This window comes from Danio aesculapii, chromosome 22, assembly GCF_903798145.1.
Source record: "Danio aesculapii chromosome 22, fDanAes4.1, whole genome shotgun sequence".
In the NCBI taxonomy this organism is placed as follows: Eukaryota; Metazoa; Chordata; class Actinopteri; order Cypriniformes; family Danionidae; genus Danio; species Danio aesculapii.
Window position 1 is genome coordinate 31,640,087 of NC_079456.1, and position 27,561 is coordinate 31,667,647.

A 27,561-nucleotide genomic window follows, 5' to 3' on the forward strand; every position below is an offset into this window, starting at 1 on the left:
CTGGCTGGTTGTGACTTTCCAGTTCACAACCATACGCTATAAACCTCCAGTGAAACAAGACAGAACAGGTGGCTGTGAGAAAACTGTTGCCTTTTTTCCAAATAAAACTCACACTCAGAGAACGTCAGTTCATGTATGAAGAGCCTCCCCTCATCCGTGCAGAATCGCGCCTAATCATTTGCCTTATATGGAAACATCAGTCCTGCCTCAAAGGCGCGGCGAGCCAATCAGAGCGCAGAAGGGGCGGGGCTTGTTTTTTAAGGCTTGGGCCAGAGCGAAGTGCAGCAGCACCTGAAACACGCTTTAACACGCACTGACTGCTGCGCACTAACTAGGGAAAGTTGCATAGGCTACGTGCGGTGCTGGAATCATCACCAATGGCTCATTCTATACAAAACAACACTCTGGACTTGTTATTCCTGGATATTCAAAGCTGATATTTTAAGCTGGAGATTTTTTTATTTTAATATATATATTTTTATACGTCTCCCACCTGTCAAGTGTATCATTAATATGCGATTTTTAACGGACCGGTTTGATTTCCACACTGGAGATTTTGGATACGCGTCAAATGTCAAACAGGAGCAGCTGGAACGGTGTTCAAAGTGACCCAACAACCCCTCTGGAATAAACTTTACTGCAGCTGAGAGTGTGTGTGTGTGTGTGTGTGTTTGACAGAGGGAGAGAGAGACATTTGGATGTGCGCGCATGATGAGCTCGCGCCTGCTGCTGCTGGTGCTCGCGGCGCTCGCAGCGTGCCTGCGGTCCGGTCGCGCGCAGGTAAGCTTCACCTGATTGACGTCACGCTCTGTTTCTCTTTAATTTCTAAGTCTCATTTGACAATAGCCGCATTCACCCGCCACTTATGACTGTCGTGATTGCGAGGATGAAATTTAAGCAAACTGTAACGAATTCCCTCATAAGCACGCCTGACTGACCCGATAAAACGGAGAAACCACACTCGATTCGGTGCTCAATCTGACTGTATTTGTTTGTGTCTGCAATCCTAAACTCAAACAAAGGCACAGTTAGCGTTGCCAGCATTAATGTGCGTTGGATGGCTTCCCAGATGCACCACTGCCAAAACACATCACTCAGTCCAGGAGCATCACTGTCACTGCCTAAACCCCAATTATGTTTTCAATTTAGCGCGACTGTACGCCTTTAGACGTATTAAAATAGTGCTCAGACTTAGGAGGTCCTCTTTAGGGTTTCCGGGCTCTTTGTAGTTGTATTTTCAAGTGGTCTCCCAGACAATGGGAAAGTCATACCGTGTGCTTATGTATGCATATAGCAGAAATGTGTTAAAACTGTATAATGTAACAACAACAAAAGTACCGAAATGGATAGTGTCCATTTTATATATTTCTTTTTGGGATTTCTGTAACAATAAAACTGATTTTAGATATATTTAGGTGATATACACGTTTATATTTGTCAATACTACGATTATTGGCATCAACTGCCTCATTAATGGATAATGTATTCAAATATGTTTATGTTCTTAATTGTTTAGCTATTATTATTCATGCACACTTTAAAAAAATGCTGGGTTCTACATTAATCCTTCATGTTGTCCTAACATAAATAGATTAAGTTAAATTAATAAATTCTTACAAATTTATGTACATCAAACAATTAAGTTGTCCCCCCCAAAAAAACTAAAGAATTGTGTTGTTCAGCTATTATTATTCGTGCACACTGTAAAAAAAATGCTGGGTCCCATGTAAATCCTTCAAGTTGCCCCAACACAAATCGATAAAGTTAAATTAATAAAATTTTTTCAAATTTATGTGGATTAAACTTAAAAAAAATTAAGTTGTCCCGCAAAAAAACAAAAACAAATATAGCGTTTTTCAGCTATTTTTATTCGTGCACACTTGTAATAAAATATGCTGGGTCCCACATAAATCCTTCATATTGTCCCAACACAAATCGAGTAAGTTAAATGAATCCTCTTTTTAACAAAATTAAGTAGATTGAACTTAAAACAATTAAGTTGTCCCCCCCCCAAAAAACTTAAATATTGCATTGTTCAGCTATTATTATTCGTGCACACTGTAAATAAAAAATGCTGCGTCCCACAAAAATTCATGTTGTCCTAACACAAATCGATAAATTTAAATGAATACATTTTTACAAATTTAAGTGGATTGAACATAAAACAATTAAGTTGTCCCAAAAAATTTAAGAATTGTGTTGTTCAACTATTATTATTCATGAAAACAAACAAAAAAAAGATGGGTTCCACATAAATCCTTCATGTTGTCCCAACACAAATCGATTAAATTAAATGAATCTTTTTTAAACAAGTTTAAGTAGATTGAACAAAAAACAATTAAGTTATGCCATAAAAAATTTATAATTGTGTTGTTCAGCTATTATTATTCGTGCACACTTGTAAAAAAAAGTTGCGTCCCACATAAGTTCTTCATATTGTCCCAACAAAAATCGATTAAGTTAAATAAATCATCTTTTTATCAAGTTTATGTAGATTGAACTTAAAACAATTAAGTTGTCCCCCCAAAAAACTTAAATATTGCATTGTTCAGCTATTATTATTCGTGCACACTATAAATAAAAAATGCTGAATCCCACAAAAATTCTTCGTTGTCCTAACACAAATCAATAAAGTTGATTAATACATTTTTACAAATTTAAGTGGATTGAACTTAAAACAATTAAGTTGTCCCAAAAAAGGTAAGAATTGTGTTGTTAAGCTATTATTATTTGTGCACACTTGTAAAAAAATGCTGCGTTCCACATAAATACTTCATATTGTCCCAATACAAATCGATTAAGTTTAATTATTTTTTACAAATTTCAGTGCATTGAACATAAAACAATTAAGTTGGCCCAAAAAACTTAATAATTGTGTTGTTCAGCTATTATTATTCGTGCACACTGTAAGAAGAAATGCTGTGTCCCACATAAATACTTCATATTGTCCCAACACAAATCAATTGAGTTAAATGAGTCATTTTTACACATTTAAGTGGATAGAACGTAAAACAATTAAGTTGTCCTCAAAAAAACGAATAATTGTGCTGTTTCAACTCTTTTTAAATAAGTACAAGTTGCAAACTTGTTTTTTTAAGTGCATCTCACTTCAATGATCTTAATTGAACTGTTTTATCCATCCTGCTCTCTAAATATATCAGTTTTGGCCATCAAACCTATCTGTAATTTAATAGGCCCAGCAGACTCATTCATGCATCTTGATTTGGGTTGCAGATATTCTCACGTATGCGTCCTGACCTTTAAGTTTTTATCACATGCACATCAATTACCATCCACACACACACACACACACACACACACACACACTATAAAACCTAAATCCTCTTGTTATATTTCTGTAATCCGCCTTTTGAATAGAACCATTGCATCATCACCAAACATGCAAATAAACCAACTTTATGTTAGGTTTACCCTCTAAAACCCAGCGCTCCGATTCTGACTCTTTTAGGGAGTTTAAAAGGTCACAGCTGAGGGGATTGCACTCATCCAGCTGATGCTTCATAAGTCTTGTGTTTAAGTTATATAAGAGAGAGAGAAATAATCTAGGCAGCACGGTAAAGACGTGTGGATGGAATCACATAAGATGATTTGGCTTCGGGTCCCTCTGGGGCATTATGCATGTGTCACGGCCTGAGGGCTTAAAAAAAAAAGCGAAATTGCTTTTGCAGACATGACTCAGGAATCGAGCAAATGAAAGCTGAGCCGAACCTCTTCATCTAATCAAATGTGCATTGAATTTATGACTCAGTTTTGGAAAATAGAAGCTGAGTCGAGGCTTATTGCGCTTATCCTTTCATATGCTAGTTTTACTCACGGTTAAAATAATGCAAAGGCGTGGACGGAGATATTTCTGTGGCTAATCGTATTGACTGTTATGCATTTGTTGGGGTTTCTGTTTCAGACACAACAGTTGTGGTATGAAAGTATGTGTATAGAGCATCCACTTGTAGATGACAATGCAGTTAAAATGTGTCCCGTCCACACTGATCTGCAAAAACCAAAAAATAATGCTATAATTTGCATGCCAGGTATGGAGCCAGATCAGTCTCAAAAATAACACATTTACAAAATAGAATTCATACATCCACAACACAATAACATTTACAAAATCCAAAAAAACACGACTCAAAAATACACAAATCCAATTCATAAATTCAAAACACGATTCAAAAATACACAAATCTAATTGATAAATTCAAAACACGATTCAAAAATACACAAATCTTATTGATAAATTCAAAACACGATTCAAAAATACACAAATCTAATTGATAAATTCAAAACACGATTCAAAAATACACAAATCTTATTGATAAATTCAAAACACGATTCAAAAATACACAAATCTAATTGATAAATTCAAAACACGATTCAAAAATACACAAATCTAATTCATAAATTCAAAACACGATTCAAATATACACAAATCTAATACGTAAATTTAAAATGCGATTTAAAAATATGCAAATTCAATTTATTTGGTAAAAATATTTATGTTTTTCACAAATTGTGTGTTTACAAATAGACAAATTGGATTTTGTAACTTTGAATTGTGCTGAATTTTATTTTGTATTATTTTTGAGACTGATCTGATCACTTTCTAAAGAAACTATTACTAATTACAGTCATGCGCCTCACCATTGTTGCTTTTGTTGACACTACTGAACCACGATGTGCATGGTCACCAGATCAGATGATAGATTATAGAGATGATTGTTTGTCAAAGATTTGAAACCTTTTACTTTTTTCATGTCCCCAAAATAGGAATTTTTTGACAAGAAAATGATAGTTAGCTAAGGACGCTGTCGAAAAAAATGTTGTGTATCTTGTTTCATAAAATTCAGCATTTCAGCAAACACAGCTTTATGTCATGACAAAACTTTTTAAAAAATGTTGCAAAATTTAAATTTTACACAATAATAGCCTAAAATTACAACTGGTAAACTAAAAATGCGATGTTTACCGAGGCTAAGACGCTCCAAATTTTTCCCGGAAATGCAAAATGCTGATAAATTCTGACATAATTGACCAAGAAATTACCTCTAAATGGCTGTGCTTGCTTTTGTAAACCTAAATAGGGATCCGTTTTTTGTTGAAGGTTTCATTTTTATTTTAAACTTTTTTTTATTCATTAAGCTGCCTTTGATAAAAAGACAAATCAAAATACTGTAGGAGAAAAACAGCTTGTGATTGTCATTATTAAAATGAACCGCTATGTCTGCATCCTTTGAAAAGCACTCTTATGAGAATCACCAGCAGATTCAGTGTGTGATTTATGCTGAATTATGTAAGGGAAATCATACAGAAAATGCTACATTTGGATCATTTTTTCACCCTAAATCAAAATATGGTAAATTGTCTTGAATAAAGAGACATGTTTGGCATATTAAACCCTTTAGGAACCATTTTCCACTTGTGTTGGGAAAAAAATACTCTTTTGTTGAGCAAGATGGGCTTTTTATGCATTGTATGTAAAATTTGTGGACATATGAATAATAAAAGTGTATTGATCTAATGAAAAGGTTGGCTTGCTTATAGATAGAAAGTTAAAGGGTGTGTATTATCACTCCCGTTGGCTCGTTTATGGGATTGCAGTCTCACGCTAATTTGCCCTGTTCACTAAATCTGGCTCATAATCCCCTCTATGATTACCGAAGCTTGGTCAGACTGTTCTTTTTAAAAAAATAAATCCCGCTTTTCATCCTCCTTTCAGTGCATCTGTTTCAGTGACCTGTGTGTTTGCACTGTATGCGCAGGTGTGGGTGTCACTCCATGGATACAGTATTCCTTTATGTCTGAACTCAGTTATGGCTGAATGCCATGTGGTTCGCCCTCTAAAGTTTCATGTGTGTGTGCGTACAGCAGTCCAGGTCCATAATTATACCCCATTCCTCCTTAACTTTTGCCCTGGATGAACTATTGGCATTCCTGGATCCAATGAGTCATTACGGCAATTGGCAAACGGGAGTGATGTCATCCTAATGGGATCAGTATATGTGATACAGGGCTCCACACTCGTGGATTTGTGTGTGTGTTTCGTACTGCTTTAGTGCATGTGTGTTTCACATCTTCACACCTGTAGATTCATCATGAACTTTACACAATTTGATGAATGTTAGTCTTTCACTGCACAAGTAGAGCTTGATTTAGTGTGTCTATTTTGGTGGTCAAGTGGCTGTTTTCAACCCTTTTGTTCTATTTTCCCCTGGCAAGTGTAATTACAGTGTTAATACTTCGTTACACCAATGGCGCTAATTGTGCAGTGCATTGGTGTGGATGCTAATATACAGTTATCATTATAATTATCACTCATGATGTGAATAGACCTTTAGTCAGTGTTTTTGTGCACCAGAAACAGCCATAATTTAGTTTTTGCATGACTGTTATTAACATGACTTGCTGATTCTTTTGGTGAAACAGGTTGTTGCTGCTGTACCTTTACAGCTTCTAAATGCAAATCTCCCTGTTTTGACTGTTCGCTCAGCAATATTCTCCATAAGCAAGTACAATTGATCTGAAATAAAAAGGTTAGTGTAGAAGGCGGTTTACTTATGTTCGTATAGTGCCACATTGTGTCGCATTAAGATGCATAACATTAAATTGTGCATTTCAGATTTTAACGACACATGAAATCAAGTTTGCATAGCTACTAACATTCACCTTCTAAATGTTTGCAAAAGAGAACAGCTTATTTGCAAGCGTTCAATTTGGAATGTATTTATTCTTGAGGCTATTGAGAATTTGTTAATTAGATAAGTTATCATTTATTTATGTACCTAAAGCACCAAATGGGGTTATACGGAATTGCTATCCTGAAATAGCATGTTAGCCTGATTTCATGCATTGTTAAAATATATTATGCTTGGTTAAACCAAACACAGAGAATCATAACACTGCCTCTAGTTTACACACAGGATGTTTTCCCCCTCACGCAATTTTTATTGCTTGATTATTTCGCATCATTCGAATGGCGATAATTCGCCTCTAATGTTTGCATTGAATAAGTATGTAATTTACTTAATTTACATTTAAACGCATTTCTTGTGAAACCAAAATAAGAAATTGTTTAATATTGCATCTTTTAATATGGCATTTGTAAAATTGTTGTTCATGCACAAGTAAATGGAGCTATTTTGGGACATTGTAAAATAGTTTGTAGGATGTATTTTGTATGTAAAAACCTGTAAAAATCTGTAAAACCTGTAAAATTTTAATGGATGAGGAGTAAAAGTTTGAATTAATTTGAAAAATTCTATACACTCTCGTTTCTAATCATTATAATAGGCAAATGTTTGTTTTTTCAAAAGAGCTCATTTTAATAAATTAGCAAAACTAATTTTTTTTTTTTCAAAGGCTGATGTAGATATTCAGGTGTGAGTGTATTGGAGGTCAGCTAGTTTGAGATATTTGAGTCTTGTTAGCATGCCTGCTTCTGCGCAGGTTCAAATCTTGCTCAGAGCAAGGTGATTAGATCCCGTGGGTTTTTACGAGCTGCCGTCTTTATTTTCCTGGTTAGCATATACATGCCCCCAGTTCTGGAAGCAGTGGTTTTAAATGCTCTTGAAGTGGAGAAAGAGGACCTAGAGGGGTTACATTGATACTGTGACCCAGATGAGAGTGAGTTTTATGGGAATAAGTATATTATAGCACAATTAGTAGGAGCTGTGTAAGTAAACCTAGCAACTGATGTTAGCAACTGTGATCTTAAGCACCTTGTTGGCACACTCAACTCACATGCTGGAAATGGCAGACTCTCTGAGTGGCGTGTAAAACCTTGCACTGGTTTGCACTGGTGTCATGACCCAGGTGAGAGTGAAGTTTAGCAAGATGAGTGTATTGGAGGACAGCTAGTAGTAGCTGTGCAAGTAAACCAAGCAACTAATGCTAGCAACTGTCATCTTAAGCACCTTGTTGGGACACCCACCTCCCATATTGGAAATGACAGCTTAAAATCCCTCTCAAAAGGGGCAAGTAGAACCTAAGGGGTAATGCTGTTGCCATGACCCGGATGGGAGTGAGGTTTAGCGGAATGAGTGTATTTAAGGACAAGTAAGTAAACCTAGAAACTAATGTTAGCAACTGTGATCTTAAGCACCTTGTTGGCACACCCACCTCCCATGTTGGAAACGGCAGCTCAAAATTACTCTCAAAAGGGGCAAGTAGAACCTAAGGGGTAATGCTAGTGCCATGACCCATATGGGAGTGAGGTTTAGAGGGATGAGTGTATTCGAGGACAAGTAAACCTAGCAACTATGCTAGCAACTGTGATTTTAAGCACCTTGTGGGCACACCCACCTCACATGTTGGACACGGCACCTCAAATCACTCTCAGAGAGGGGTGAGTAGAACTTAAGGGTTTACGTTGGTGCTGTGACCCGAATGAAAGTGAGATTTAGGGGTATGAGTGTAACAGTATTCAGCCAGCTAGTAGGAGCTGTCCAAATTCCACTCATGGGCACTCTTAAGGAGCACCAGCAACTGTGGTTATAGGTTGTGCTCTTTCTGTCTTTGTCAACTTGCTGTCTCCAATAGTCTTTTGTGTAAAACCGAAGTAGCTTACAGCAAAAATTAACATGCATTTTACTCTGAAAATTAAACAGAACTGAAAACAGAAATCAGTTGTCTGTTGATGATATTTATTGCAAATTTTGGAACTGAACTGCAAAGATACAATACCTATGTTGTTTGAAAAGACCTGACTGCAATAAACTGTGTGCAACTGTAAATTTTAACACATTTATGAGGAACTCTGTGGGAGTGTGATTTCTGATTGGTCACTAGCTTGTGGCAATATGTTTATTTATATATTTATTTTCCCACTGTGTGCCTGCCACATGACCCAGGCCACATCACACACACAAACACACACAGAGTGACCTGATTATGAGTAATGCAGCTTAATAAAGGACAGAGTTAAAAAATAAACACAAAAGACAAATCGTGCCATCCACACATGTTCCGCAACACATGCTGAGCAACATCTCTATTATTGTACTTACATATTTATGTGTATTTTATTGACATTACAAGCAACTGTTTTTGACCCAGACAGGTGTTGTTTTGTTCAGGACCTGTTTTTGACCATCTCTTTCTCTGTTTCTTTATCAGGGGGACCCTCTTCCTCCATCTCTGGTGGATTTAGTAATGAACAGCCCAATTTCAACAGTAGACGATCTGAAGAAACTTTTGGATGTAGAATCCGTAGGTAAAGCTGATCCCAAATACACAACACTAAATATGTGTATAGTCAAGCCCCAGGGGTATGAATAATTTCGGGCTTGACCATATATATAATTTCAAGCTTGACTGTATACCATAGTCAACATTTGAAGTGTATCAAAATTATTTTTCAAAACTGTCCTTCGACAAGAATGGCTGTTGTTCAGTTGTTTTAGGAAAACTTTGATAATTGGCGATGATCCACTTCAAATGTTGACTACTGTATATCTCACTCTTCTTCAATTTCTTTCACAGATCACCAACTGTAGTGTTTCTTAGCCATAACTTTGTCACCAAGGATTTTCCAGAGATTTTTAATCAGGTTTACATCAGGACTCTGGTCTGGCCAGTGCCATTTCATTATTTCAATGTTTTCAATGAAAATCAGTTTAAAGGGATAGTTCATCCAAAAAGCAAAGAAAAATTATGTTATTAATTGCAAAATAATTACAAAAGATTTTGACTGGATGAACACAGCAAGTGATCCATTTACATAATGATATATACAGTATATACAGTAGCCAACACATGAAGTGGATCAAAATCATTTTTCAAAATGGTCCTAGGATAAGAATGGTTGTTGTTCAGTTGTTTTAGGAAAACTTTAATAAACGGAGATGATCTATCCTTCAAATTTTGACTACTGTATTTATACACGTATTTGTGTGTGTGTGTGTGTGTGTGTTTTGGCCGCGTTGCCCTCTTCATATCATCCTTGTCCATTGAAACTCCATATCAGCAGTACTTCAAACTAGCCAGCGTCTCGTCACTTCTGGAATGTGTGTGTTTTCTGGGGTGAGGCAGGTGAGGCAGGAAAGACTGAGGGGTCTGGAATTCTGTGTGTGTGTACATGTGTGTGCGCATACATGTGGATAATGGTAATATTTACATGAATGGGCCGTGTATAGCCACTCACAGGCACAATAGCAGTGACCTTGAGCCCAGTCCAGCTCTAAGTTTACACAAGGGACACAAACACAAGGCTACGCTATTGTTCCCTACACCGGAATCCTCTGTGTGTGCGTTTTAACCAGATTCAACAATGTTATGACCCTCGCTACAACTGGAACACCAGACGAATGTCGCTCATGGATATAAAGGGCTTGAGCAGATTTACGGCAAGGTGTCGGGACAGTGGAATCAAGAGGATTCAAATGGCAATCCCAGACGCAGCAGGTCTTATGTATGAGACATAAGCTAAACAGAGCTGCACAACAGAAAGGTAGCATACAACAATGGCTAAAGCAGTTGAGCTAAAATTTGATTGACTGGTGAATGGCAGTCGTGTACAAGTTTGAATTTCGGCAATTAATTAAGATTTACATATCTATCAAACTGCTCCTATCTTGAGTAGGTGGTGACACATTTTCACCAAACGTGACCTGTTTACAGCAAGATGATAACTGGGTATTGCTAATTTAATTAGCATCTACACCAAAGAATGTTAATGTTCAATGAATTAGCGCACAATGTTTTCTTGTAGTTTCGATTTAAATGCTAAAGCTCTTTACACACAATGATTTATTATTATTATTATTATTATTATTATTATTATTATTATTATTATTATTATTATTATTATTATTATTATTATTATTCCTTTGTTGTTGCATCAGCATACAGCTATCGTCACTGATCAAACTGAATGGATAGATTCTGATTGGCTTCAAATGTTTTTTATTGTTTTAATTTCTTTGTGTCATTATTGTTAACTACTGTTATTGTTATTAACAATAATGATAACAATAAATGTATAACAAAATGTATATTAATAAAATTGTAAATAATGTAGTGTTTCGAAACTATGCTATAGTGAAGTACATGAATTAATCTGTTGTGGTAATTCTATTGACCTTATTCTTCAAGTGGAAGTGCGCTCGTTTTTGCGATTGTTTTAGAACTTCCGATTCAGCTCCCTATGGGAGAAATGACTAGGAATAATAAACGGCAGAAAACGGTCGAACCACTTGCTCTACTAACAAGTGTGTCCATGCATTATACAGACAAGTTAGAATAACATAATAAGAAAATATCAGTTTTCAACATGAAGCAGCAGAACGAGCTGGTTTTAACGTCTAAAAATAAATGGAAGTGAACGAGACCAAAGTCTCCAGCCAAAAAGATTCAAATGACTGCGCCCGCTCATCCGCAGAAAATAAGGTGAATAGTTAGTACAAGCACTATAGTAATATAAACAAATTACTTAATACTGTATGTTACATCTTTCTATAATACTACAATACGGCAATTTACTGTAATAAAAACTAAAGTATACCACAGTATGTTCACTGTACTTATACCAAAGTATACCACTGTATGTTCGCTGAGGCCAGCTTCCAGCCTCCGCCACTAAGACTGCAGCTCTGCACAAGACGTTTGGCCAGCGGAGAAATTAAAATGATCGTGCCCAATTGAGCCTGGTTTCTCTCAAGGTTTTTTTTCTTCACTTCCGCCTTTAGTGAAGTTTTTTTTCCCTCTCCGCTGTCGCCACTGGCTTGCATGGTTCGGGATCTGTAGAGCTGCGCATCGTTGGATTTGCCCTTCAATATTTGGACTCTCAGTAGTGATTATTAATCCACACTGAACTGAGCTCAACTGAACTGAACTTAAACACTACAAACTGAACTACACTGTTCCTATTTACTGTGACCTTTCATGTGAAGCTGCTTTGACACAATCTACATTGTATAAGCGCTATACAAATAAAGGTGAATTGAATTGAATTGAACTTAATATATATCTAAATATAGCATTCATTAACAAAGAGTTGTTAAAACATAACATATAAAATATAATACACATTACTATAGCATGGTTACATTTAATTTAATTTACTATATTATTTTTGAATTCATGCTAATGTTCTTTTTATTAATACGCACTACGGTTTTGTGCTCCGCTGAGTAAAATCTTTAGGCTCAGTAAAGTGGGGTCTGTCAGTGTTTTCACAAATTTTTCAGCAATATTGTCTTTGTATTGTCCTACAACAATATTGTTCATTATTAGGTAGCAAAAAGGCATAAAATAAATCGAATTACAAATTACCATATTTTACACAGTACTTATGTGTACTGTAAAATTCATTGGTTGGTAGTCTATAAATCCCTGTTAGTTAGCAACAAGCTAGCATGAAATAAATGTATTTACAAATGGGGTTTTACACAATATTCATACTGCAGATTTTAGGCTAATTTATTCAATTCAATTCACCTTTATTTGTATAGCGCTTATACAATGTAGATTGTGTCAAAGCAGCTTCACATAAAAGGTCACAGTAAATAGGAACACAGTAAATTTGTGTTTAGCATGGTTAGCATAGCAACATTCATTAAATAATTTTCTTTTCAACTTAGTCCCTATATTAATCAGGGGTCGCTAAAGTGGAATGACTGCCAACTTATCTAGCATATGTTTTACGCAGCGGATGCCCTTCCAGCTGCAATCCATCACTGGAAAACACCCATACACTCTCATTCACACACATACACTATGGACAATTTAGCCTACCCAATTCGCCTATAGTGCATGTCTTTGGACTTGTGGGGGAAACCGGAGCAAATCCACGTGAACATGGGGAGAATCAAACTCCACATAGAAATGGCAACTGACCCAGCCGTGGCTCGAACCAGAGACATTCTTGCTGTAAGGCAATTGTGCTACCCACTGCACCACCATGACGCCCATGCAACCAGCTAAAGTTAAATATTTAATTGAATTACAAGTTCATACACAATATTTATATATAATTTAAGTTAATGCTAAATAGCTTAGTATATTGTTAGCTTAGCAACATGATACAAAATGGTTACATCACATTGCGAACAATCAGTTGTAAACAATAGTTATATGTGTTGTTTGTTACTGTTATAGTTGTGATGTAGAGGCCGGTTCAAACCAAGAATGATACCTGCAATGTTAACTATATATTACCATCTAAAACGAAGGACAATAACTTTCACAAGCACTTTAATTTTGTCGTCTAACACTTTAAATACTCAAATTTATCAAAGTATGGTACTCCTTGTCTTGTTCCTAGTCCAAATGTTAAATCAAGGTGAATCTTTTAGACAAGCAAAAATGTTTTCAAAAATAATATGTTAAAAATAAGTGAGTTTTTACTTTTAAAAAAAAAGCAAAATAATCTTGTTTTCACTTTGAAATAAGATTATTTTTCTTTGCCCATTGGCGGATTATTTTGCTTGTTTTAAGCAAAAACTCACTTAATTTTGACATACTATTTCTGAAATCGACATTATTTTTTGCTCATCTAGAAAATGCTTCTTGATTTAAGAATTTTGAGATATTTGGACTAGAATCAAGACAGAATTTTTTTTGCAGTGTGTATAATTTTTGACCCCAATGTCATTCATTTTTGCTACCCCAAAGTGCTCATGATCGGTGTTTCGTATTTTAAACTCCTTTCATTGTTTTGTCTTTCGTTTGCAGAGGAAGATGATGAGAAGCCAGAGACTGAGATGCACTCGAACGGAACACACAAACGTCTTCCCAGAAGCCTTAGTAAGTCCGCTGCAGCGTTCCCTCCCTTCCTCTCTTTGTCTGGCTGTCTCTTTTCCACACTCCCGTCTCTTCATCTTTGTCCTCCAGCGGAATTTCAATCTATGTTCCAGTCTGTGGCGATTATTTTGAGACACTGGCATCTCCAATCCACAATGGTGTTGTGGCTTTGTTGCAGTGCGTTTTGTGCGAGTGTGTGAGATGTGAGCCTGGAGTCTGCTGTTGCGTCTCTGTGATTGATTCTGTCTCGTCCAGTCTCGCCACATGTCCTTAGGTCACCCTCAAACACACACACACAAGTTTCAAAGCTCAATTTGAACCACCCACGCTTCTTTCGCACATGCACTCGAACCCTTATGTTCTTTTCAACTCTCTCTGAGTGCTCACTTTCAGTCAAGTGCGCCTCGAATCTGCAGATTGTACTCACTGACTGCACTGAGAGGTTGAATTATAGTGAGTGTCTGAAGTCTCGTCCGTCTGGATCATTTTAGTGTTGGATGCTTTCGAAGCACTGCTACATGAATTTTCTAAATCTTTACGTTTCAAATCAGTGGATCAGATCAAATGTTTTGTGGTGAATTTTATCATTGATTTATCCTTCTGAATATAATTCAAACTACATCATTCTTTTGTGTCATTATTAATGACAAACAATAACAATATTTATTCATTAATGTTTTTTGGCTTAGTCCCTTTATTAATCCGGGGTCGCCACAGCGGAATGAATTGCAAGTTATCCAGCATATGTTTTATGCAGTGGATACACTCCCGTTCACACACATACACTATGGACAATCTAGTTTACCCAATTTACCTGTACCGCATGTCTTTGGACTTGTGGGGGAAACCAGAGCACCTGGAGGAAACCCACATGGACATGGGGAGAACATGCAAACTCCACACAGAAATGCCAGCTGACCCAGCTGAGGCTCGAACCAGCAAGCATCTTGCTGTGAGGTGACATCATTACCCACTGTGCTGCCGCGTCGCCCCACAATAACAATATCTACATCAAAAAATACTATAGTAATGTCGGTGCCAGTGGTGTAGTGGTTAGTGCGTTGATGCATGCATTCCGGTGTTCAAGGCAACTTGAGTTCGATTCCTGCCTCGTGGTCCTATGCTGATCCTTCCCCTCTCTCTGCTCCCCACACTTTCAATACTCTCTACTGTCCTATCAATTAAAGGTGAAAACCCCGAAAAAATTATACATATATATATATATATATATATATATATATATATATATATATATATATATATATATATATATATATATATATATATATTTTTTTTTTTTTTAAATACTATAGTAATGTAAAGTTTTTAAACCAAACAATAATGAAGTTTTTGGAGTACAACAACTTTAGCAATGTAAACATTTACTACATTTTCAATATATATAAATGAGCAATATCACATGAGTAGCAGTGTGATATGGCTGTATATCGGCACTGGTGGGAGCTGTGCATTATGTGACGTCATCAGTGACGATATACAGCCATATTGCACTGCTACGAGTGTGATAATACGTTCATACAGTTTGACGACATAATCATCTATGTAAAAAAAAGAAAATCAAGCACAGAGAGTCAAAAATCCTTTTGTATGAGGAACTACTTTTTTTCGCCATTCATTCACATCTGCAGCTGACGTCAGAACAACAGAAAACGTTCTCAAACATCATTTTAGAGCTAGTATTTCAATGATTCTCCAGTGTAATGTCTAAAGTTATGACAAATCAGGTGATTTTGCTCACATTTTAACGTACGGCTGAACGGCAGGAAATGCCATCAGTCTACAGATATTTCCCAGTATTTCTCTGTTGCAATCAGGAGATCACAATAATTAACCCTAAAAAAGCCAAAGTAAACACTAGTAGATTACTATGGTATAAATACAGCACTACAACATACAAAAGAGAGGGATCGACTTAGAATGTCACTTACCTGTTTTATAATGATTTGATCAGCTGTAGTTTGAAATACGAAAAGAAAACGCTGAGTTTTTCACCACTAAGGACTTAATACGCAGTCTCTGTCGCCATCTTGTGGCACAACCGTCTCTGCTCTGCTCACTACAGGCTGATGGCCGATCTCTGAAATTATAAATATTTAAAATAGGCACTATATTTAAATAAACTGCATAGTTGCAATCTAAACAACTACGTTCTCACCTGAAAAAGCCTCAAAAGTACATTATGTTGTCCAACATCTGCAATATTTGTCAAACTGTAGTGAGTCTATTGATCTGTTGACACTATGTGGGCGGAGTAATACCCAAAAATAAAGAGGCTATAAGCGTGCTGTTATTGCAGAATATTACATCAGATTTGAGAACCAAACAGAATCAGTTCACTGTAATTAATTCTAAATCTAAAATTAATACACCAATACAGTATAATACACTACTATTGTATGGTTGAAAAACACTATTGTATGTACAGTATTTACTTTTAATAACTATAATATTTTTTAAATACGTCCACACAAATGCATGTTCATGTCTTTTTTATTAGCACGCACTGCAGTTTTGATTCTGTCACAAACATTGTAATACAAAACCTTCAAAACTTTTACGAACTTCTACGAGTGCGAACTTCGAAGTGCGTCTCAAATTGACAAGGTCACATAATTTCAGTAACCGGGCTTAGTTGCGTCACAACTGTTTCGAAAAATTTTGAAAGTAAAATAGTGATTCTTTTATCCTAATCTTGGATCAGTTTTACTAGTTTGCAGACGGTTTAATGAGATATTTGTAAAATGAAAAGGAATAATATTCGTTAACAGTCTCTTGTTGTCCAGTTTAGTAGAACCCAACAAGGAACAAATAATATGTATGACTCAAAAAATTATATAAGAATGCAAATCATGCAGACACAATATTTAACGACATTAAATGATAAGCTAAGTGCATTTATTTACATTCAATATAAAGTTTGCATTATGTTTGAAATAACAATTCTCTGTGTTGACATGGGTTTCCTCCGGGTGCTCAGGTTTTCCCCACAGTCAAAAGACATGCGCTATAGGTGAATTGGGTAAACAAAATTGACCATAGTGTATGTGTGTGTGAACGTGTGTATGGTGTATGGCTGTTTTCCAGTACTGGGTTGCAGCTGGAAGGGCATCTGCTGCGTAAAACATATGATGGAATAGTTGGTGGTTCATTACACTGTGGTGACCTCTGACAAATCATAGACTAAGCCTAATGCAGAGAACAATTTGTTGTTGCATTTACGGTTTTGACCACTAGGTGTCCCTAGCATGTGCTGTTTCGAACTATTTGCTTTGAAATGCTTTGTTACTTCCATCACTAGATAATCTTCCATCCGGTTTGGCTTTTAAAACATGAGATACATGTTAAATAAACAATAAATTAACCATCTTTCAACCTTCTTTCACAGGCATTCAGGTGGCCCAGCAGGCTATGTGTAAAGTGAGGACAGAAGTTATGGAAGTGACGCGTGCTATGTTTGACAGACGAAACGCCAACTTCATGTTATGGCCTTCATGTGTGGAAGTGCAGCGCTGTTCAGGCTGCTGTAACGCGAGAACTTTACAATGCGTCCCAGTTCTCACTGAAACACGACATCTACAGGTATTTATATGCAAGTTTACAACATTTACAAGCATACTAATATAAATATGTGAATGTAATTACAAATAACCTTTTTTAACTATGTTTTATGCTAATTAGTGTATAAAATTGTTAACTAGCAATTTTAATTACAAAAAATGTTGCAGTATATTAAAATAATATCTTTTCTGTATTGTATGTTTCATTTTAATTAGTCTATAACATTGTTAGCATGGCTTAGCAACATGCTAACATAAAATAGTCATGTCAATTTTTAAAAGGGCTATTTTAGACAATACTTATATTTACTAATATAGTCTATAATATCGTTAGCTTAGAAACATGCTAAAAATATATTATAGTGTAATTATAAATCCATTAGTTAGTCAAAAAGCTTTTGTGCATGTTGTTAGCTTAACCATTGCAAATCTAAAAAAATTAAATGTAATACCAAATGTAAAAACTATTTGATCAATTATTTTTCTGGAGTGTTTATTTTTTGAATTAGCATATAATTTTACTAGCATTGCTAACTACTACAATGCTCATTTGCATATTACTCTATTACTCATATTACCTGCGTCCGAAATTCCCTACTACTCGAATAGGTACTACATTTAAATTTGAATATACTATTTGATATTTAAAATGAATGGAACTCGGACGTTCTACATCCGCCATTTTGTCATCACATCCACGTCAGTAGCATCTCTTTACTCCCATTTATGAATTCTCTCACGGAACGTCATGGAATAGCATAGCATCCATTAGATGCACACTTCAGAATCTCACCGAAAGTAGTAGGTCATTCGGGTACTTCTTGCATTCTGTTTTTCAAATACTATGAATTCGGACATACTACTCCTCGCATACTGTTTTTAGCGTACTATATAGTATGGAACTATGCGATTTTGGACAGCCTTTGTTAGTTTAGCAGCATCTAAGCATCTTTATCAAATCTAATTACAAATACTTTTTCACTCACTTTTATGTATACCGTTAGGCTAATTAGTTAAAATGTTCAAACAGTAACAGTACAGTGAAATGTAAATACAAATAGACTACATTATCCAACATGAAATGGCTAGTATGATTTACAAACATTTACAAAAAAACAAAAACAACCGTACGATTTCTAAATAAAATTGTCAATAGTATTTTCGTGTAAAACATAAGCTGCGTCCCAAATGGCACACTATGTACTTATGCACTTACACACTGAACAGCATAGTATATGTATGTAGTGTTGTTCCAAATGGAACAGTTTTTTTTACTAAGCGGAAATTTAAACCGTCTCCTTGATGACATTTAACAGTTGCCATATTAGTGAACTATAACCGCATTCACCATCAGTAGGTGGAATAATCACTCTCGTAGGGGAATTTTGCTTTCACAATCCAAAATAAATAAAGTAATCCAACATCAGTGCCCAAAAGCTCCGCCCTTTCCGCTATGTGAGCAAAGTAGCGGCTGTTGAGTGTGTAAAGTGTCCAAAATTACACAATTCATTTTAATGGTTAAATAATTGCATCATCCAGGTATCTAAAGTGCACTTATTATTTTTAGAGATTTCATTGGGAACGCACTACTTACACTATTTATACTTCAAAATGGCATAGATTAGTGCATAAGTATGCGATTTGGGACGCACCTATATTCAATTCAATTCAATTCACCTTTATTTGTATAGCGCTTAGACAATGTAGATTGTGTCAAAGCAGCTTCACATAAAAGGTCATAGTAAATTGGAACAGTGTAGTTCAGTTTTTAGTGTTTAAATTCAGTTCAGTTTAGCTCAGTTCAGTGTGGTTTAATAATGACTACTGAGAGTCCAAACACTGAAGAGCAAATCCAACGATGCGCAGCTCTACAGATCCTGAACCATGCAAGCCTATAGTGATACAACTTTAAGAAATAGTTTTAACAGCATATACATAATATTTATGTTCACACTGTTATATGCTACATTTCTAGCGTAGCAAACATGCTAAAATAAAATTGTTTGTGAAATCTAATTAGGCTATTTTACCCAATAAAAAACATTAAAGCTAATTGCTTGTTAGCATTATGCTAATGGCATATATGCACAGCTAGTGTTTTCAGCCAATGATAAACTTCTGGTGAAAAGTTTATAAGTCTATTTTTAATTTCATAAGGTTCCTTTTACAGCATTGATGTTGTAATGTAATTCAAATATAATCAGTTAAATAGACTTAAGCATTCATTTAGTTGTTCAATCATAAAACGCAAAGTGCCGCCAGTAGCAGCAGGCTAGCACAGACACTGCTGGGGTGAAATAAAATGCTATATTTTAAAGACATGGCATGAAAAAAATGGGATTTATTGCAGTGCTTCTTCTCTGGTCTGAGACCCACTTTATTTCATATATCAGTCAGGCAGTGAAGATCACTGATTTTTAAAGAAACCTGATTTTGTAATGGTGTTACAGTTCACCAGAAGTGTTTGGGCTAGCTGACTGAAAATTAAAAGTCTGTGTGCATATACCACATTATTTGTTAGCAATATGCCACAGTCAAAACCAATTGAAAGGATTTACATAGTCTCCTCAGAAGTTAATTATCATTTAGCATGATTGCAAATGACTTCTCCTGGGTTTGGAATCCCAGCAAACATTTTTTGTTTTTAAAAGATGTCTAATAGATGTCTAATAGACATCTAAACATAGTCGTCTTGGCTAAAACAAGTCTAAACTTGGGCTGTCAGAGAAAATCTTATAGACGTCTAAGAATAGGCCAAAACTAGACTAGTCATCAAATAAACAGAATTTAATGACTACACATATAAAGTCTGTCTAATCTGTCAATTTGACAACTAGTCTAATTTTGGACTATTCTTAGATGTCTAATAGATGTTTACTGACAGCCCAAGTTTAGCCTTGTTTTAGCTAAGCTGTCTACGTTTAGATGTCTATTAGACTGCTATTAAACCCCAAATTGTATGCTGGGATGCTCTTTTAGGTCCAGAAAGATATGGTTGGAAATGCTGATTTTATTATAACATTTTTTGTCTAGATAACAAAAATCCAGTATATCAACAGACAACCATCCTATGAGAAAGTTGTCATTCCTGTGGAGGACCACGTGACATGTAGCTGTCAATTACGTGTCCCAGCACAACCCCCACGTGTCCAGACCACACCCCTCCCCCCACACAGACTCCACCCTAAAGTAACTCCACCAAAGACCCAATCAAAAGAGGAGCTGCACCGCAATGATGAACTGAAACATAACCAGCAGCTTCATTTGGAGGACAAAGAAAGTCAAGAACTACAATGGCAGTCCAAATACACTGTAGCACACACGGACAGACAAACCCCACACCAACACACACTTACACACACGCCAGCTTACTCCAGCCGAGGAGATTTTCCCACCAGACAGACCACATTGGGAAACCCACGCATGATGAGTGACGCGACGCAAACAGAGGAGGCTGATCACATCAAATCCGAACACAGTGGCGACGACATGGCCAAAAAGACAAACGACAAACATTCACAAGAGGAACAACCACACAACAGCACGACGCCACAGCAACCAAAATCTCCATCGCAAACTTCTGTCCAATCAGAGCGTGGCATAAGCAGCCAATCAGACACTCTTAGCCGCACTTACAGCCGCGTTGAGGTGATCGGCCAATCAAGCGGCTTATCAGAAGTGCTAACTCATCACTCCGACCAATTAGAAGTTAGAAAGCATCACCATCACAACCACCAATCAGAAAAAGAAGAGGAAACGCATCATCTCCGACACCAACACCACCAACACCATCAACGTCACCAGTTTACAACACAAGCAGTTAGCAAACAACAGACTAGCACACAAAGAACAGGTCAGTGTCTAGATTGTCTATTAAGCCACTGTGTGTGTGTGTGTGTGCGTGTGTGCGTGTGTGTGTGTGTGTACACATTGTATTGTAATTAGTAATTGATGCTTCCTGTTATTCTTTCCATTTCTTTAACGTCAGAGCTCGCATAAAAAGTCACAGGTCAACAAAGTCATGTAATGCTAATATTTTGATGACTGCCTGGAGAGTAATTCTTTCAACGCTGGTCTGAAAACCTTTCTAACTGCATTCCTTTGACTTCTGTTATCTTCGTTATCCTGTAGTAATGAAAGCTCCTCCCACCACGCCCTCAGCCCCACAGACTCCGCCCCCTCTCCCGTCTCCACGAAAACGGAGACGGAAACATCGGAAGAGGATCAGCAAGGCTTCCATGAGAGCGATGATAATGTAATGCTACTATTATACTTTTAATACATCTAGTTTTGTTACTTGAAAATGTACCAGGGTCAATGATGTGACAAAAACATGCAGGAACAAAACAAGACGCCAATTAGTCATGGTAAAATGTCATGTGATGCAAAAAAGTTACACCTTTTTATGAGTTATTTTGAATTATATTTGACACTGGGGAACCACCAGAATCCTATTACTACTATTCATTTAAGTACTGTACTGTGCTTATTTATGTACTATATTTAAGTATTGTACTGAAAATTTTATATTTATAACTGTCGTGATTTTTGTCAAGTCATGTTTGCATTTGAAGCTTCGATTGGGATTTTAGAAATAAGCTTTAAATGCAATATTGTAATGGAAATGTAAGTATTTTACGTTTTTTCAGTTAAGCGGCTAATTTATACGATTTCATACAAGTTCTGTCGTATGATTTTAAAAAGGAGGCATGGCACCCAACCCTGCCCCTAAACCCAACCGTCATTGGGGGATGAGCAAATCGTACTAAATTGTACAAACGAGATCGTTCGAATTCATGCGAATTAGCCACTAAATCAAAAAGTTACGAATTGCTGTGACATTGTGTAGGGCGGCTTGTTCGAGTCCCTGCTGGGCCAGTTGCCATTTCTGTGTGGAGTTTGCATGTTCTCCTTATATTTGTGTGGGTTTCCTCCGGGTGCTCCAGTTTCCCCCCACAGTCCAAAGACATGAAGAATTGAATGAACTAAATTGGCCGTAGTGTATGAGTGTATGTGTGAATGTGAGACTGTGGTGTGTCCCAGTACGGGATCGTGGCTGCGTAAAACATTGTTGGCGGTTCCTTCCACTGTGGTGACCCTTGACAGATAAGGGATAATAAAAATTAGGAAAGCGAGCGAATATTAAGCATATATAAAGTCGTTACCTAAAAACTAGTATCGTTTTTGTAATATAGCCTATAATGGTGTACGAAGTGCGAAGATGCATACTTCAATTTATCCTGCAAGCAGGAGAGACTTTTTTTTTTCACCTCAGTGAAAATAGTGTTTTTGAACGTCTGAAGTAAATTTATCTTTTTGCTATCAAAGTTATGTTTATGTTTATCAGAATGTTGCTAGGCAACAGAAGCACCTTGTTCAAAAGAATGGAAAATAAGCGCATGCTGAAATCATTCATTCATTCATTTTCTTTTCGGCTTAGTCTCTTTATTAATCTGGGGTCGCCACAACTTATCCAGCACATGTTTTATGCAGCAGATGCCCTTTCAGCTGCAACCCATCACTGGGAAACCACCAGACACACTCAATCACACACATACACTACTGCCAATTTAGCTTACACAATTCACCTACAGTGCATGTCTTCGGACTCGTGGGGGAAACCGGAGCACCTGGAGGAAACCCACGCGAACACGGTGAGAACATGCAAACTCCACACAGAAATGCCAACTGACCCAGCTGACACTCGAACTAGCGACCTTCTTGCTGTGAGGAGATTGTGCTACCCACTGTGCCACCGTGTCGCCGGATACTGAAATGCATGAGGTCAATTATGAACATTATGAACATTCAAGGCAGAAATACTCAGAACTCTTTAGTGTTTTGCAATTTTAAAAAAATAACAATTTTAGAATGAAATATACACATACTTAAGACAAGTCAGGGGTTTATATTAACAAAGTTATCAAATTCATTCATTCATTTTTCTTCAGCTTAGTCTCTAATTTATTAGGGGTTGCCACAGTGGAATGAACCGCCAACTAGTCCAGCATATGTTTGACGCAGCAAATACCCTTTTAGCCGCAACCTAATACTGGTAAACACCCATACACACTCACATTCATATACGCACTCATACACTATGGCCAATTTAGTTAATCCAATTCACCTATAGTTCATGTATTTGGACTATGGGGGGAAACCGGAGCACCCGGAGGAAACCCACGCTAACACAGGGAGAACATGTGCGATTAGTGGAAAATATGTAATTGTGATTTTTTTTGACAGATATTGCGATTGCGATTTGATTTGCGATTTAATTTTGTAGTCAAGCTTCGGCTCAATAATATGCAAGCTGTGGCAACAATTCTGCGACAGCTCTTAAAAATGACCTGTTTTTGTTTTGTGTCTGTGACTTTGAAACCAAAATATTCCCATATTACCGATGTCCGGTTTTTCTTTGATATTATTAGTCTATTAATGCTTTTGAAGCAGCAGATGTCATTATCCCATTTGTCCGCGCTTTCCTGTTCCGCATAGTTCAGTTGCGCAATTTTGATTGGGCAGAAATAAAGTGTGCTCACTCAATTGACTAGTAAGACTATCACACACAGACGGCAGTCACGCATTTGCTCTGGGTGGGGAAAATTAAATATTACAAATATATTTCATATCGCAGCGTCTTGCGGTTAGCTAATCGCAATGTTTCAAATTGCGATTGTAATTCGATTTATATTATTCACACAACCTCACCACTTAGCCACTGTGCCACACCAAGTTATTAAATGACAAAATTTAAAAACAGTCTAAATGACGGCCTCAGAAGTTCTAGTGATATACATACACAGCGTAGATCTTAGGATAATGTATGGAAGCATGCTAACAACCTGATAAATCATGTTAGCATTGTGCAAAATCAAGTTAGTACTGTTCAAAGTTGTGCTAAACTTAAATTAGCCACCTTCTACCTTTTAAAACCATTTGAAATTGTTCATGCTAGACTTTCTAAAAGCTGAATACATATCCTTTATTTAAAAATGACATGAATTTATCTCCACTATAAGAAAACATATTCTTACTTTTTGATTGATGGTTGCAGTACATGACATTTTGTTTAAATTTTCTCAGTAACTGAAAACTTTCCTTCATGTTTTTGTCAAGTGAAATCATGACCGTCAAAAAACATGCATTTGAATGGGGAAATTATTTAGTTTTAAGGCCTGTAAAATACTGAACATTGAAAAGTGATTCAAATTTTTACAAATTTTCTTGAAAAATTGTTTAAACGTAAAATTAACTCGAAAAAGAGTATATTTTTAAAAATTGGCTTGTATTTGAATACAATTAATCTCTAGTATTAAACCTACAATAATATTTCATTGACTCATTATTCTGCATAATTAATGTCACAAAAAACAAGCACAAAAATAACCCTAGTTGAGCATATAGTACATTACAGACTGCAATTCAGCTTGATGCCATTTGTGGTGCAGAAATGACAAACTGCAACTGTAACCAAGCTATTCAATTTTAAAGTGAAATCTAATCAAAGATCTAACCCGATTTGGCCCTCCATCCTCTCACAGGGTAATGTCCTGAAGAAGACCAAGACTTCGAGAACTGCTGCCAAAGTCCCTGGAGCGAGCACAAAGCTGGGAGTCTGGGTGGAGACACACAGGATACAGCAGAGACACACTGGAAATCTTTTATAATAACTGGAAATGTGTTTGATCTTTGCCAAATAAGCTCCTCTGAACTACATTTCCCATCAGCCATTGCAGTTGTGCGGCCTCTGCGCTGCGGGAGCTGCTCGTACTCAGGATATCCTGTTAGCGTGGACTTAAAAAGGATTCCATATGGACGCAAACACAGCCTGCCAAATAGTGAGACTGTACTAAAAACACAACAAGATTGCGCTTTGCCAAAAACACTTCATTCAACACAACGGCTGCCAAATGCGGTGCAATATTGACTTGAACTACTGGTTGGCCAAGAGTTTGGCTCAAATCAGTGATTAGCTATAACAAGGTAGCCTTTAAATGCCGATGAATGTCGTCGACCAATGGTGGCTCGGGTTGGACAGTTTATCCACTGGAGGAACTACTGAAAGAAGTTGTCAGGACTGGAAGTTGTCAGGACTTTGAATTTCGGACTCTCAAAGAGGAGAAACGGAGTTTAGGACTTCCAGACGAGTATAAAATACAATTAACTATAACAAACTCATCTCAAAACGTATAATCTGTACATTTGTCAAACTATTTAAACACTCCAAGTTTATTAAACAAAAAAAAAGTGAAATATATCAGCTGGCTAGATATAAATATCAAGGACTTAAAGCACTTACGTAAAAAAATACAAATGTTTCTGCACATTTACCATGGTTATATGATGGTATTCATTGAAGTACTTTAGAGAACCACGTATAGACCATGGTATATGAATATGGTAATCCATCAGATGCCATGGTACCGCCTCAGTACTTTTTGTCTATGGATCTCTCAGCATATGTAGAAATCCGATATATGGCAATATATGCAAATGACACATTTAAACACATTCATAATATCGTGTGATATTGTATTTATACAACAGTTCGATGACAAAATCATATATATAAAAAAGAAAATCAAACAGGAGAGTCTACAAACCCTTTTGTATGAGGAACTACTTTCTTCTGCCATTCATTCTCATCTGCAGCTGACATCAGAACAGCAGAAATCATTGCTTGACAAACGTCACTTTAGAGCTAGTATTTCAATGATTCTCAAACGTAATGTCTAAAGTGATGACAAAACAGGTGATTTTGCTCACATTTTAAGATTATAAGGCTGAACGGCATGAAATGCCATCAGTCTACAGAGATTTCCCAGAATTTCTCTGTTGCAATCAGGAGATCACAATAATTAACCCTGAAAAAGCTAAAGACAAGCAAACACTAGCAGATTACTATGCTAGAAATACAGCACTACAACATACAAGAGAGAGAGGTCGACTTAGAATGTCACCTGTTCTATAATGATTTGATCAGCTGTAGTTTGAAATTTATGCTGAGTAAATTTCCCCTAGGGACTTATTATGTGGTCTCTGTCACCATCTTGTGGCGGAATGTCAACTGTCTTTGCTTTGCTCAGTATGATAGGCTGATGGTCGTTGATGCACTGAATCTCCGAAATTATAAATGTCTAAAATAGGCACTATCCTTATAAATAAACTGCGTAGTTGCAATCTAAACAACTACATTCTCATAAGTACTTTTTGTTGTCCAACCGCTGCAGTATTTGTCAAACTGTAGTCAGTTTATTGGTCTGCTGTCCCTCTATGTGGGCGAAGTAGTACAGAAGGGTGAAGAGGCTGTGCGAGGGCTGTTATTGCAGAAAATCACACGGCTACCAGCCAATCAGACTCAAGAACCAGACATAACTGTTGTATAAATATAAATAAATTAGTTAAAATATATTTGGGGTTCGCGGATGTAAAACATGTCATACATGTAACATATATTTGTAGATATAGCAAAAATGGCTGTTTACGGATATATTTTTTCAACCATTGGAAAAAAATATTTAAGTATATATTTATATGTCTGCGTGTGTTCATATATGATCTTATATGAAATATATATGAAAAAATATAGCTACTATATGTATATATTATATGTAAAAATGTATATACCGTAAACAGTCATTTTTGCAATAGTTTGACATTTATGACATATTTTTCATATGTGAAATCCAAATGTGAACTTTTATGTCATATGTGTAATTTGCATATATTGGATTTCTATATTTTAGTATCGTACACAGTATTTAATTGGTGCAAAAACACTGGAATATCATACACTGGAAAATATTACGTACAGTATGAAGTGCTGAGAGCACAAAATGTTTGCATGTTTGTAGATGCACGGTCAAATAGTACCTAAATCAATATTTAAATAAAAGAATAAGAAGATTGTGTTTAGCCGTGATGAGGTTACAGTGAAATACTCCCATCCTGTAGGGGGCGGTATGGAGTGCTCTGTCGTTTTATGCCTGCTGTCTCCAAACATCCGTCTGTGCGTTCAGCTGCTTCTGAAAACATGTCAAGCTATGAAATAACTGTTTGTAAATGACTCATTTCTTTTCTGGCTTTTTACGTAACTTATTTATAAATAGTAGATGCTCTACTCATCTGCTTTCGAGAGTTATTAATAAATTGTTATTTGTTTTCGATGGAAATTATTGTTAATGTAATGATGCTATTTTAATATAAATATAAAGTATTCAATTCA

At 36.4% G+C, this 27,561-nt stretch overlaps 1 protein-coding gene across 2 annotated transcripts; it reads left to right on the plus strand.

Annotated features, from left to right (window-relative positions):
• The first annotated feature begins 293 nt into the window (after positions 1–293).
• Positions 294–27,561, plus strand: si:ch211-79m20.1 (adenylate cyclase, terminal-differentiation specific). Of its 2 annotated transcripts, none has more exons than XM_056447932.1 (7): positions 294–780; positions 9,130–9,226; positions 13,687–13,758; positions 17,162–17,355; positions 20,367–21,186; positions 21,465–21,588; positions 24,878–27,561. In XM_056447932.1, the coding sequence occupies exons 1-7, from the start codon at positions 709–711 to the stop codon at positions 24,888–24,890; spliced, it is 1,392 nt and encodes a 463-aa protein (XP_056303907.1). In that variant the 5' UTR covers positions 294–708; the 3' UTR covers positions 24,891–27,561. The 2 variants fall into 2 exon arrangements, with proteins under 2 accessions (XP_056303907.1, XP_056303906.1); XM_056447931.1 differs by having other exon boundaries at positions 9,130–9,222.